Raw genomic sequence first — 12,580 nt, forward strand, 5'->3', positions numbered from 1 at the left:
CCACCAAAAGCTCATGGCCTGGTGTGCCCAGGACAGCAAGGTCAAAGATGCCCACACTCCCAACCCCTCAGAATCAGGTCTCAGCACAACCCCAACCCCCAATCAGGAACCAGGCAGGCAGAGCTACGGGATGTGGTGGAAAGTTTACCCCCTTTCCCCAGCTTCAGGGCAGTGCCTCCCCCCCACACACACACACTAAATAAATCAGATCCAGACGCAAACTCAGTCTGCCTGATGCCTGAGGGAATGCCCCAGCCTCACACACCAGCTGATCCCAGAAATAGCTCTGGCCCAGCAGGGCCGTCCTGGCTCCTTCCCTTCAGAAACCAGTTTCCCCACCAGGAGTCTGAACACAGGCAGCACAGACTCTGGGGGCAGGAAGGCCCCTTGGAAGCAGCTGCAGGGAAAGGAGGGTGGGATTCTTAGATATTTTTTTACCGTGTAGAACAGGCCTCCCCACCCCAGTACATTCCCCATCTCTGTCTTTAATTGTAAATAAACCAATGAAACACAATTGTCCAGAGTTTTTTGTTTTGTTTTGTTAAAAAAAAAAAAAAAAAAAGACAAGAAATCAGGCCAACTGGTAGGTCCCTAAGTCTCCTTCCAACCAGTCCAGCCAGAAAATGCCCAGGAGGCAGGGTGTAGGGGAGGGAGGTGTGGGGGCTGGTGGTGTAAGGGAGGGAGGTGTGGAGCAGGAGGCAGAGCCACAGGCTGTGAGCCACTGAAGGATGGAGTCATCCTGGTGATGTCATGGCCCTGATCACAAATGGAAGGAAGCAGGACCCCAGGCAAGCCCCTCCACCCCCATGCTGGTCCTTTTCTCCATCACGCACATGCAGTCTGATCATGCACTCTTTCCTCCCGCCCCACTGCTCAGACACAGGCCCCAGCCGTCTGTCCTGCAGCCCTTCCTCTGATCAGCTGCCAGACAGTCAAGCAGATGGCACCACACCCAACCCAAATCTAGGCTTGTCTCTGCAGGTCCTTCCCCTGGAGGAACCTGGGGAGGAAGAGAAGAGGAGCCTGGCAGCCCTTAGCTCTGGGAGTGGGTCCGGTCTCCTGCCCACTGAGCCATCTGCTACTCTACACCTTCCCTATGGCCTCCACTCTACGACTAGATTGAGGAGAGGGACAATGGTCAAGGTACATGTCTACTTTCCTCCTCTGATTATAGGAATGGGACTTCTCTTCTCCCAGACTGTGTTTACCTTACAGGACATGGCCCCACGTGTCCTAATCAGAGGAAGTCAGAATAAGAGCCCCAAGGGCTGAAAACTAGAGCTGGCACATAATATATAGTCAGTATATGTTTTTTAGATGGCTGAATGAATGAATGAATCTGCGATCAATTTGGAAACACACCAGGGCTCCCCGTTGCCACTCTCAGACCTCCCAAATAAGCCCAAAAAGGTCATCCCTAGGCTCCGGCTCACCCCAAGGGCACGCCGCCCATGCTCATAAACACATACATACACATACACAACACACCCCGAGGGAAACTTCTGGGCCAGAGGCAGAGCAAGGACTCGGACCCAGGGTCCTGGTCAGCTCTGCAGCCGCCAGGGGAAGGGGTAGCAGAGGGCACTGAGCCCCCTGCCTGCCGGGAGGGCTCACTCGCGGAAGCTGTCAGCCAACTGGTGACAGTCCAGCTCCCCCTTCGGCTCCAGGCCCCCCGGAAGCTTCACCCCTGTCTTCCGGTCCACACACCAGCACTTGCCGCGTTGCCCATCCAGGGCTGGGTGGCACTGTTAAAAAAAAGGCACGAGAGGTCAGCTACCAGGCAGCCAGCCCCAGTCTCAGCCCAGCCCACAAGTCAGACAATTGCTCCAAGACGGCCTCTGAGCACAGAGGTTCTTTCATGAGCACAAATCTTCTTAGTCAGTGGAGTAGAGAACTTGGCCAAGAAGGAAAGGTCCAGAGAGTTTTAAAAGGCAGGGCCCTGAGGAAGTTCTGTAGCCCACCTGGAGGGCTGGATCCACAGCATTTAGAGGTGAAGATATACTTGAAAGGCTAAGGTGCAGGTTGGAGGTGTTTTGTAGTCTCATTGGGTTGGGACTTACAGGATTACAGTTCATAGCAGGATCCAAGCTGAAGTTAAGGGTAGCATCAGGGTGAGAACTGCAGTTGAATTGAGAATTACAACTAAAACTTGAGATGGGTGAGGCTTAGAGCCCAGGTCAGAAATAGTAGTATCAGGATAAAGATAAAGGTCAAAGTCAGAACAACTACAGTATTTGACTCAAGGTTTGGGTCGGGGTTAGACAGGGGGCGGGGGGAGGGCAGGGGACAAAGGTAAAGTATTCCAGAGTCAGGATCAGAGTTGGAGGTTGGAGTGAAGGTTGTCTCAAGGGTCAGAAGTGGTCTGGGGATCAAGTGTTGGAAAAACACCTATAGAACTGTTCAACACTAAGAGTGAACCCTAGCTTGACCTGTGGTGGCGCAGTGGATAGAGCATCAGCCTGGAACGCTGAGGTTGCTGGTTCAAAACCCCAGGCTTGCTCAGTCAAGGCACATACAAGAAGCAATCAATGAACAACTAAAGTGAAGCAACTATGATCTCATTCTCTCTTTCTCTCCCTCCCTCTCTCTCTACAATCAATAAATAAAATCTCTGAAAAAATAACATTTAAAAACAAAAAAGAGTGAACGCTAATGTAAACTATGGACTTTAGTTAATAATGATGCATCAATATTCCTTAATTATAACGTACTATACTAATACAAGACCTTAATAGGGAAAACTAGGGGGGTGGGGGGAGCATAGATGAGAATCTGTACTTCCTGCTCAATTTTCTGTAAACCTAAAACTTCTCTAACAAAGTCTCTTAATTATTTTTCAGTTAGAGGAAAAAGAAGTTTTAAAAATTGGGACAAAAATAAAATTGGTGTTAGGATAAAGGTTGGAAATAGGTTTGGCATTGTTTGGGGGGGCTCGCCAATCCCTAACTCATTGCACACCACTTGTAACATCCTCACGCCACGCTGGGAGGTACAGGCTCAGGGGCAGCCCTTCTCCCAGCTCGGCCTCTGCTGGCACAGTGGCGGCGCACTTTGTGAATTAGTCTACAGAGTGTGAAGTGGGAGAATGCGTACGTCTATGCCCACAGAAGCTGGAGAAGATCCAGACCAGGGCTCCCCAGGGAACACCCAACACAAGGCACCCCAGTCCCCCACCCAGACATGCCACCCTTCCACGTGGACCCTACTCTGACAGGCCAGAGATGGGGCCGGAGCAGGCCAGCCTTCCTGAATGTCCAGCTTTCCAAGGGCTTGTCAGAGGAACCCAGGTTCGGAGGGTGTGAGGGGGCACAGGGGTTTCTACATTCACGTCTTCTCTCCCGCCCACCCCCGTCCTCTGCTGCCACCCAGAGCCCCTGTCTCCGCCTGTCAGATCCGGGCCACCTCTGTCCTGGGTGCCCTGCAGGTGGTTTGGCTGCTCAGCTTGGGGTGAGGGGCAGGCTGTTTCCTCCTAAACCCCTCAGGACTTAATCCCTCTGTTTCCAGGTGAGACAGACACTCCGTGACACGGGAGAACTACACACAGGACGGGAGCAGGGTGAATGAGAAAGGCTGGGAGGCCGGGCTGGCGGGAATACTAGGCAAACGTTACAGATGGTGAATTAAGAGGTGATGAAAAGTCCCGGATGGGGAGTTGGGAGAGTTGGTCTGCCATTGACTCACGGTGACTTTGAGCCTCAGTTTCCTCATCTCCAAATGAGTGAGGTGAGCAAAATAAGCTGAGGCCCTAAGGCTGGGGGGGATGGTTTGGGAGGGTTCTAGGGGTTGAGTGTGAGTTGGGGAGCCCCCCTTCCTGAGCGCTCTGTCCTGGGTGACGCTGTCGAATGCCCCTGGAGCTGAGAGGCCAGGTCCAAGCAGGAGGGAGGGAGACCAACCTGCTTGGGGTGGAAGTTGCCGTTGCGGTCACAGTTGGGGATGGGGATGATGTAGAGGTCCTCGTGGGTGCGGCTCTGGGAGGCGGCCAGCCGCTCCAGCGCCCGGTGCAGCTCGCTCTGGCAGGAGCCCTGCGGCTGGAGAAGAGGGAGGGTGGGACTGCTCAGCAGAAGGGCAGAGGGGCAGGAGAATGAGGGCTGGGGGTCATCTCAGCACTGAAGGCCTTGAAAGGAGGGTCAAGGCCTGGGGGCTGGGCAGGACCCAATGAGGTGAAGGGCATAGCTTCAGTTCCAGGGACACTGGTGGGAGAGCAGAGGGACACTGAAGACAGGCTCTTGGGTCAAAGAGCTTCTAAAAAGGAGAGGTGTGGAGTGAAGGGATCCTGTGGGAACGAGCTGTGGAAATCTATGGGGAAGGGGGTGATTTCTATGCAGGAGGGGTGAATAAAATCATACTATCAACAACTTGTAAGACCCAGGCACAGAGCCATCAGAACCACCCATCAGAAAGGACATTTGCCAGACCCTGCAGCAGGGTCCCAAGGCCCCCTGCAATGGCCAGCATTAACCCTTTAGATACTTAGAAGGTCTGGGGAGGGGAATCCAAGAGAAAGGCCAAGAAACATCAGGAGGCTTAGGGCAGCCATGACTTACCAACCAGTACAGAAGTGTTTCAGTATTTAACAATCACTTCAGCTGTACCAATAGAGAGAACTACTGAGCAGGGACGGAATTGTAAGGAAAGGAATGAGGACTTTCTGGGTCCTGATGATGTATACTTGGTGCATCTTGCACACCAGAAGCATCCAAAGAATGTTTACTGAATAAACACAGCCCAGATGTGGTGGTGCTGCTGGTGGTGAGTGAGGTGTGTGTGCCTGTAGACATGTGCACTTGAGATCAGAGGCTCTCACCATAGGCCGGGCTTCCTCCCGGGACACCCCGATGACCTTCATCTTGCCCCCACTGTTGCTCCGGTCTCGAATTTTGGCGAAGTGCTTCTGCAGGCACCTGCGGTCATGGGCACTGCAGGGGCTGAAGCTGTTGTTGGGGTGGTCACCTTCATCCTTGTCTGCAGTCAGGCCAAGATGGGGAGAGGTCAACACAGGGAAAGGACAGGGCAGCTCTCCAACCCAGCCTCCCACCTGCTTCCTTCTCCTTGGGGGTTCTCCAGCCTGGCCCTGGGGAAGAGGGGGGTTTAGGGGCAAAAAAGTAAAAGCCGCACCGCTGCAACCTTCCCTCTTCCCTGGATCTCCTCAGGAGAATATTCCCCTTGAAGTCCTTGACTTGTCCCTCACCCACCCAGTCCAGCCCTCAGATGAGTCACCAGCTACAGCTGCCCAGAAGCAGGAGGGTCCCCTGGGCCCTGCAGGGAGGTCTGAGGCAGGCAGGGGGGCCCCCTACCGGATCTTGTCTCCCTCCATTTGGCTGCGCCCACCATCCCCCTCTCCGTCTGCTCTCTCTCCCTGTCTCCTTTCCTGCTCTTTTCAACGTCTGGCTGAGGCAGCCAGGGGACCCCCCGGGGCTGTTAGCTCTGTAATCCTCTTGCAAACGGTCAGAATCAAAGTTTCCATGAGTGAAGAGAAAGCCCACCCAACAGGCACTCCTCACTGGCTAGACAGGAGAAAAGTGAGATTGACAGTGTGTGTGTGTGTGTGTGTGTACACACACTTGTGTAATGCTCTGTATGGCCCCAGACCCAAGAGAATACCTTCCACATTTTTTCAGTCCCCTACCCTTAGACTTCAGACCCCATCCAAAGTCCATGTGTATTGCTCAGAGCCAGGGCACTAGGAATCTGGAGATGGGGGTGGTAAGGCTGGACCTGCACCCCCTCCCTGGGATCTCATGAAGACTCCATCTGAACTCAGAAAAACCCAATTGCTGTTTCTCCCTCCAGGCAGCCAAGTCCAGAATACAGGGCTGAGCTGGAGCAAGAGGTTGCAAGACCTCTCCGCAGATCACAGCCACCTCTGAAACGCCTGGGCTTGGCAGCTCGCTGCCGGCCTCAGTGCAAAGCCTCTGCCAGCATTCCAGATGTTGGCAGCCAGACAAAGGTTACATCTGGTTTGCGTCAGGATTTTTTTTTCCTGAGGAGTTAGCAGGTTCCTCCAAGCATGGCAGCGGTCCCAGAGCTGCCTCTGGGTCAAATGGTATTTTTCTGCTTAGCCGAAGAGAGCTGGGGGGGAGCGGCTAGTTCTCTTTTTATTCTCCTAGTCCTGATGGGGTGGGGAGGAAGCATGTGGATAAAAGAAAACCAGGCAAGGAAGAATTGAGACCCTCAAAAAGCCTTTGTCAAGATTCCACACCGAAGGTTACTTATAAAATCAAGTCACCAAGAATTGGAAAAGGCTTTGTCACAAGTGGAGGGCTGGCTTAGAAAGAGAAATCAAAGGGGAGGAATAAACAGAGCAGAGAGACAGACCCCATCCTCCTACATATTTAACATCCCAAGAAGGATGGTCCAGAGGGGACTCCTGACTCAAAGATGACATCAAGTTCCCGAAGGTCAACCAAGGAGAATATACAATAGCAAGACCTCCCAACCAATGGGGGCGGCAAAAGAAGGGGAGTATGTATTTCAGAAGAGCAGGATTGTGGCCAGGGGGGCCACAGGAAGATAAACTCTGAGCCTTCAATCAGGAACCAGAAAAAAGATCTCAGATCCCCAGGCTCTTCCTTGAAGACCCTCCCAAGGAGCCCTTCTGGCCAAAAAGGCCCAGGCTGGCCAGTATCCAGCCCTCCAAGTCCTCCTTGCACAAAGTCATGAAACTTGTAGATGGGATCAAAGTGTTTCAGGAGTATAGGCTAGAACTGGAGAATGAAGAGAAAGAGTATAGGAAAGACCATAGGGTAGAGCCCAATCTTGGAACAGCAGCGGCTGGGCTGAGATGGCAGCAAAGGCACCGCCTCTTCAACTGGGGAGGCTGAAAGGGACCACAGGGACTCATTTTGTAACACCGGCTCTAGGAGCGCCCTCCAATCGCGGAAAGGTTTTATTGCCTTTCCTTTTGAGTGTGCTTTCTCTTCATGACCATAAAGGAAAGAGCTACTTTGCAGGGACACTTACTCCTTCCTCTTGGTAAATGGACAGGATGTCCTTAGGTTCGGAGAGTAAGGAAGAGTTTTCTATTCTAATGAATGGGGCTGCCTCTGGAGGTAGAGAGTCCCATGGCCTGGAGGTGCAGAGCTCCTGGGGGAGGGGGATGAGGCCTGAAGAATCTAAGGAGATCTGGAGTAGAAGTTCAACGGCAACCAGGCTTCCTGGTGTTGAATTTCTATGAGTCGAAGTCCACCCATGACTAATGCTTGAGGGATGTTTGAAATGTTTATAGGTTTATCCTTTAATTTAGGAGGTACCATTAAGGAGAACAACTGGGTCCGCTCACTGAAACCTGGGGCCACGGGGAGCCAGGAGGCATCGCTTACATTCTTATGTTGGTAGGGCCGTCCCTCACACAGAGGGGTGATCTGGGGCAGACGAGCAGGCAGCATGCCTGTTCTCCCCCTTCTGGGTTTCTCCAGCACCCAGCACACATAGGCCTGGCTTGTGTGTAAGCTTAGAGAAGAACACACTAAGACAGGGGGAGTAGCTCCTTACTGACTCTCATGTGGACACAGGCACACAGACTGTATCCGTATCTGCCCACTCAGACAGAGAGAGGCCTGGATTCAAGAATCACAAACACAGACAAACAATCACGTGTCCAGACACACACTCGTCCACACGTGTACACCCACATGCACTCGGGCACTCTGACCGGGCCCTGGGCAGAGACAGACGTGGGGCAAGGCACACTGGCTGTGCCCTAGCTTGTTGACTTTCCATTTAATCTGTAACTTCTCCTTGCCCAGCCTAGTTTACCAGCACACTGAGGACCCATCCAGGATCCACCACAGGGCACTGGGTTTGGAAGGGTGAGGGTTGTAGCCCTGAGTCTCTAGAAAATGTTTACCTTCCCATCTTCAAAACTGGCTAAATACTGCTATCTCCCTGCTCATGCAGGAATTCCAGCCACCTGGTAGTGCTCACCCAGCCACCTGGGGGTGTCCTCTGGAAACCCCCAATCCTGGTAGGTTCCCTTCTGAAGGGAGCTGAAGTCAGTCCTCGCCCCCTGAAAGGTCTGACCTCCTGAATTCCAAAAAGCTTGCTTGGGAGGCGGGGCTTCCAAGGCAGGCTAGGTCCTCTCCTCCAGCCCCTGCTTGAAGCTAGGCAATAGCTTGCAGCCCAGGGGAAACTGGTCTTTGTTCTAGCTACAGAGGAAGGGGAGACAACCGGAGAAAGAGGAGGCTTCCCAGCTTTGGCACTACTAGCTGCAAAGTTCATGGTCAAAGCTAGCGGATTTCCTCTTCCTCGCTGCTGGATTTCATCCCCATGATTTTCCTCAACTCCAGCCCCTTCCCCACTCAAGACACTTAGGGTGAGGCTGCGAAGCCGGTGGGTTTCAGGCATGACGTGGAGGGTCACCCACCTGCCCAGAAAGAAGGGTATTTTCCTTCTTTCCCTGGACTCTAGCTGGAGAAATCAAAACCACCGTTTCGGGTGCCAGGCCCTTTGTTTGAGTTCTGGCTCAAGCGGTGCCCCCCTCGCTGTTGTGACATACCACCGGCTTCAAGAGTCAGACAGCACGACAGCTGGTCTGTTCTCCCCAGCAAAAGGCTCCAAAGTCTTCCCTGCCCCTCCCAACTCCCCTGAAAGTCCCCCAGTTTTGTTCACTTGCCCTACTGTCGCCCCAAATCCCAACAACAGAGGAGGATTTAAGCTTTAAGTTGAATCCATTAAGATTCCTCTTCTTCACCATCCTCATCACTGCTCCAATTCACTGAGCCCTTACTGTAAGCCAGACACCCCAACCCTGTGAGGCAGGTCCTATTGTCACCTCCCCTTTTTTACAGACTGGATGGAGGGGAAGAAGAGATTTTGTCTCTGCAGTTCCTATATCTTTAAATGGAAAGACTCCCGATAGCAGAGGCACCAATGATTCTGGCTTTGCCAGTACTAAGGAAAAAATGTTAAGCAGTTAGGCTGCTCCTTCTTGCCACCCCCAAGGCACAGGATTTCTGGGAAGGCCCTGTTCCTATGATAGGACTGGATTCCCAGTACTGAAGTAGAGGGGGACAGTATTTGCTGTGTTGACTAAAAATTAACCCGGCCTGCATGTTCCCTAACCCTGTCCCAGAGGGACCCAGAGCACAGTTTAGGAACTCTCCAGTCCAATGCTGATGCCACTTTCCACACCCCCACATTCCATGAATCAAGGGTCAGTACACTTATGCAGAGTTGTGGACTTCTGACGTGTTATGTCCCAACCCAGCCCCTCTGGTGGCCTGTGTGGTGTTAATCCACAACCTGCTCTGGCTCAGCAGGTTGGGGCAGGAAGGCAGGGGATCTGGAGATGGAAGGGGAACACCTGCCCCTGGGGCAAACAGTGGGAAGCTGGACCACAGCGGTTCAGGGTAGGGGGCACACCAAGTGGCTGTCCTTCCTGTCACCTGCTGAAGCTCAGCCGCAAGAGGAAAAGGCAGCAAAAGGGTTAGGTCCTTAAGCCTTGGGACCTAGGAGGGACAATGACCTATGACAATGGGAGGCTAAACAGAATAGCGAAGATGGGGCCAAGGCCTGGACACCCTGTCTCACTAGAGATTTTGCAGGGCTGATGCACAACCCCAGGCGGTATCTTTCAGGTGTTGTAATATAGCCCAGGCTGTGGCAGGGGGCGCTTCTGTGATAACTGGAAGGTAAGAGGGCAGGGACACAGCTTGCCAAGATGGTACCTAGTTTCCCCAGGCTCCTCCAGTCTTAGCCTTCCGCTCTCCAGATAATGTGCGCACTGCATGGTAGAGGATAAGGCAAAGAAGGAAGGGTAAGAGGCATTAGAGACCAGGGCCCTGTCATCCAAAGGGGACCTCATGCTGCCTCTGGAGGCTGGTTTGCATGATATCCATGGGACAATCACAAACTGTTCATGCTCCCCAAAAGCTCCTAGGGAAATAGATATTTCTCCACTACAGGATGGGGTGCTCCTACCCAGCCAAGGAAAAATGGGTGCCCAAGACTCTCTGAGCACTCTTCTGCCCCATGTTCAAATTGGTGAGAGGAGGAGATGGCTACCAGCCATCCTAATCTGGTGTCAGATACCCGCTGGCAGGTGGAGGAGAGAGATACAAAGAGAATGTGGTCCTGTTATACACAGGGAGCCCAAGGGTTCAGCCCTCACTCCCGGTCTGGTCCAGTACCAATACCCCTCCTCTCCCACTGGCACTGGCACTTTTGCCCCCAGGATGGGTGACTTAATCCCCGAGAACCCCCTCTCCCAGATGTGCTGGATGCCAGGCTGGCATTTCTTTAGAATGTTTTCTGCTGACCCATCTCTCCTTGCCCAGAGGCAGGAAGGGCTGAGAGGCCTGAGCCCAGACCCCTGGGGTCCACCTCCTTCCTGTTTTCCCTGCATCCTGCCCTCCTCCAGCTAACAAGCTGCAGAGGATTGAGGAAGTGGAGCGGTCTGGGACCCAGGGCAGGAAGCTTGGGGCCAGAGTCCCAGCATCCGGACTGTAACAATGGAAGCTTCAAGCACCAGGAAAAGAGACAGACAAAGAGGTGCAGGGAAAGCAAAACAGAGTCAGAGAGGGAACAAGAAACAGAGGCAGACATAAAGAGGGGCAGGCAGAGAGCAAGACTTCCAAAAGTAACAGAAAGACAGGAACAATGACAGGGAAAAGGCGACACACAGAGAGAAAAAGCCACAGAAAGAAACCGAGATGAAAGTGAGAGAAGCAGGGCAGCAGAAACAGAAAAAGAGGAAAAGACAGAGAAAGAAATTGATAATGGGTGGAAGATAGCGAGGAACCGAGAATGTTGTTAGTGAAACTAGAGGTTGAAAGACACAGCAGGAAAGAACAAAGAATAAGAGACAAAAAAGGAAAGACTGAGAAAGATTAGAAAGAGCCACTGAGAGGCTCACTGAGAAATGGGAAAAGAGAAAGTGTAAGAAGTAGTTGAGGGCAAAGGGCCTTCCTTCTAAGTCCAGCTCCCTGTCTGTCTCTCTCTCTTCTTCACTCCCCACCCCACACCCGTTAGGTTTCTGCAGCTCTGGGCTAGGAGCCCAGACTTGCTTCTTTCTGCCACCTCAAATGGCACCTGCCAAGAGAAAAAAAGCTGGATGCCTGTGTACCAGGACAGAAGGATGTGTTCAGGCCTAGCAGAGAGACAGACCCCTCTCTTCCCAGTACCTCTCAAACAGCTAGGTGAGCTGGCCTAGGGCTTTGGGGAAGGGCAACTCTGATGCCCCTCACCGCCAAAGCCCCTTTAATCTGCATGTCCCACTCCACTCACCTCAGTGTCAGAAGTCCAAGCCCTGGCTTCTCAGACCCTGGGGTTTCACCCCTGGCCAGGGTGAGGGGAGGTCCCTGGATCAGGAGCAGAAAGCCCCATCACCACCACCACTACCATCCCCATCCTCCAGTTATCTGGCTCACTTGCAGGCTATGAGTTGGCCCAGGTGACTTAATTTTCCACTCTTGCACCAGCAGCCAAGACTACTCTTCCCCAGTAGGCATATTTAGGAGATTGGAGATTGAGAGATGGGAAAGAGTCTTCCTTGATGGTGGCAACAGGCTGTTAGGGACTCCATAGCACTTTCCTTGGCTGAGCCTGCCCGAAGCAGTAGGGCCCTGCCACGTACCTGCCTTCTCCTCAACTCACAGTGGATTTTCAAAGGCCTTCCAGGCCAGCCCGATTGGGAAAGGGGATTTCGGGGGGGGGGGGCACCAGGGAGGGCATGCAAGGGCAGAGGCACCTTACCAGAGGGCTGCAGGCTTTCCTGAATGGCCTCGATCTCCGCCAGCTCCATGCACACGCCTTGCCCGTGCATCAGCGTGTGCAGGGGCTTCTCCACCCCCCGGGGCGGGTAGCAGCGCAGGCCCGAGCCACAGCGGGGGGTATACACTCCGCAGGGCATCCCCTTGCCCAGGGCACAAGTGGCGCAACAGCCGCAGCCGGGCTCCCGCACCAGCTCCTCACAGCCCACGGGGGGGCGGCAGCGCGCCAGCTTCTCCTCGGAGCAGGGCGGGCAGTGGATGGCTTCGTCTCCCAGGCTCGGCCCGGGCCCGGCGGCCAGCAGCAGCGCGGCCACGAGGCAGAGGGACAACATGATCCCGCGAGGACAGAGCGCTGGCGCAGGGTGCGGGCGGGGAGCGCGGGCTGGCAGCAGGGGGCACACAGAAGCAGCGCCCAGGGCGCCTGAAGGACCCGACCGGGAGAGCGCGGGGAGACGGGGCGGCCCGGCTGGCGGACAGAGACCGAGCCAGGGAAGTTAGCAAGCGGGCTGGAAGGGAGCAAGCCTGGCCACCGAGGCGCTGCGTCGCATCCTCGGCCGGGCGCAGGCAGCAGGCGGCAGGAGGTAAGGGGGCTGAGCGGCAGCCGGACCCGCTCCCCCGGACTTTATGCCGGCCCCTGGCCACACCCCCAGCGCCTTCCCAGAGGTGGGGGAGCGGGGGAGGGTGGTGGAGCGCGAGGGGGAGAAGGAGACGCCGCAGCTAGGAGGAGCAGGGGGCGCTGTCCTGAGTCGCCGCCGCGGCGGCGGCTACAACATCTGAAAGTCCTTTTCTGCCCAAGAAGGAAGCGGCGTAGTTTGGAAACCCTGATAGGCGCCGAAAGCGCTTCTAAACTAGAGCCCGGGAGGGGAGAGAAG

At 54.3% G+C, this 12,580-nt stretch overlaps 1 protein-coding gene across 1 annotated transcript; it reads right to left on the minus strand.

The window, feature by feature from the left end:
- Window positions 1–514: 514 nt before the first annotated feature.
- IGFBP4 (insulin like growth factor binding protein 4) lies at window positions 515–12,325 on the minus strand. Its single transcript, XM_066263699.1, has 4 exons — window positions 11,692–12,325; window positions 4,805–4,962; window positions 3,894–4,028; window positions 515–1,745 (listed from the first exon to the last, which is right to left on the minus strand). Exons 1-4 carry the CDS (start codon window positions 12,038–12,040, stop codon window positions 1,611–1,613), a joined length of 777 nt encoding a protein of 258 aa, XP_066119796.1. The 5' UTR covers window positions 12,041–12,325; the 3' UTR covers window positions 515–1,610.
- Between the last annotated feature and the right edge of the window lie 255 nt (window positions 12,326–12,580).

This window comes from Saccopteryx bilineata, chromosome 2, assembly GCF_036850765.1.
Source record: "Saccopteryx bilineata isolate mSacBil1 chromosome 2, mSacBil1_pri_phased_curated, whole genome shotgun sequence".
Taxonomy (NCBI): domain Eukaryota; kingdom Metazoa; phylum Chordata; class Mammalia; order Chiroptera; family Emballonuridae; genus Saccopteryx; species Saccopteryx bilineata.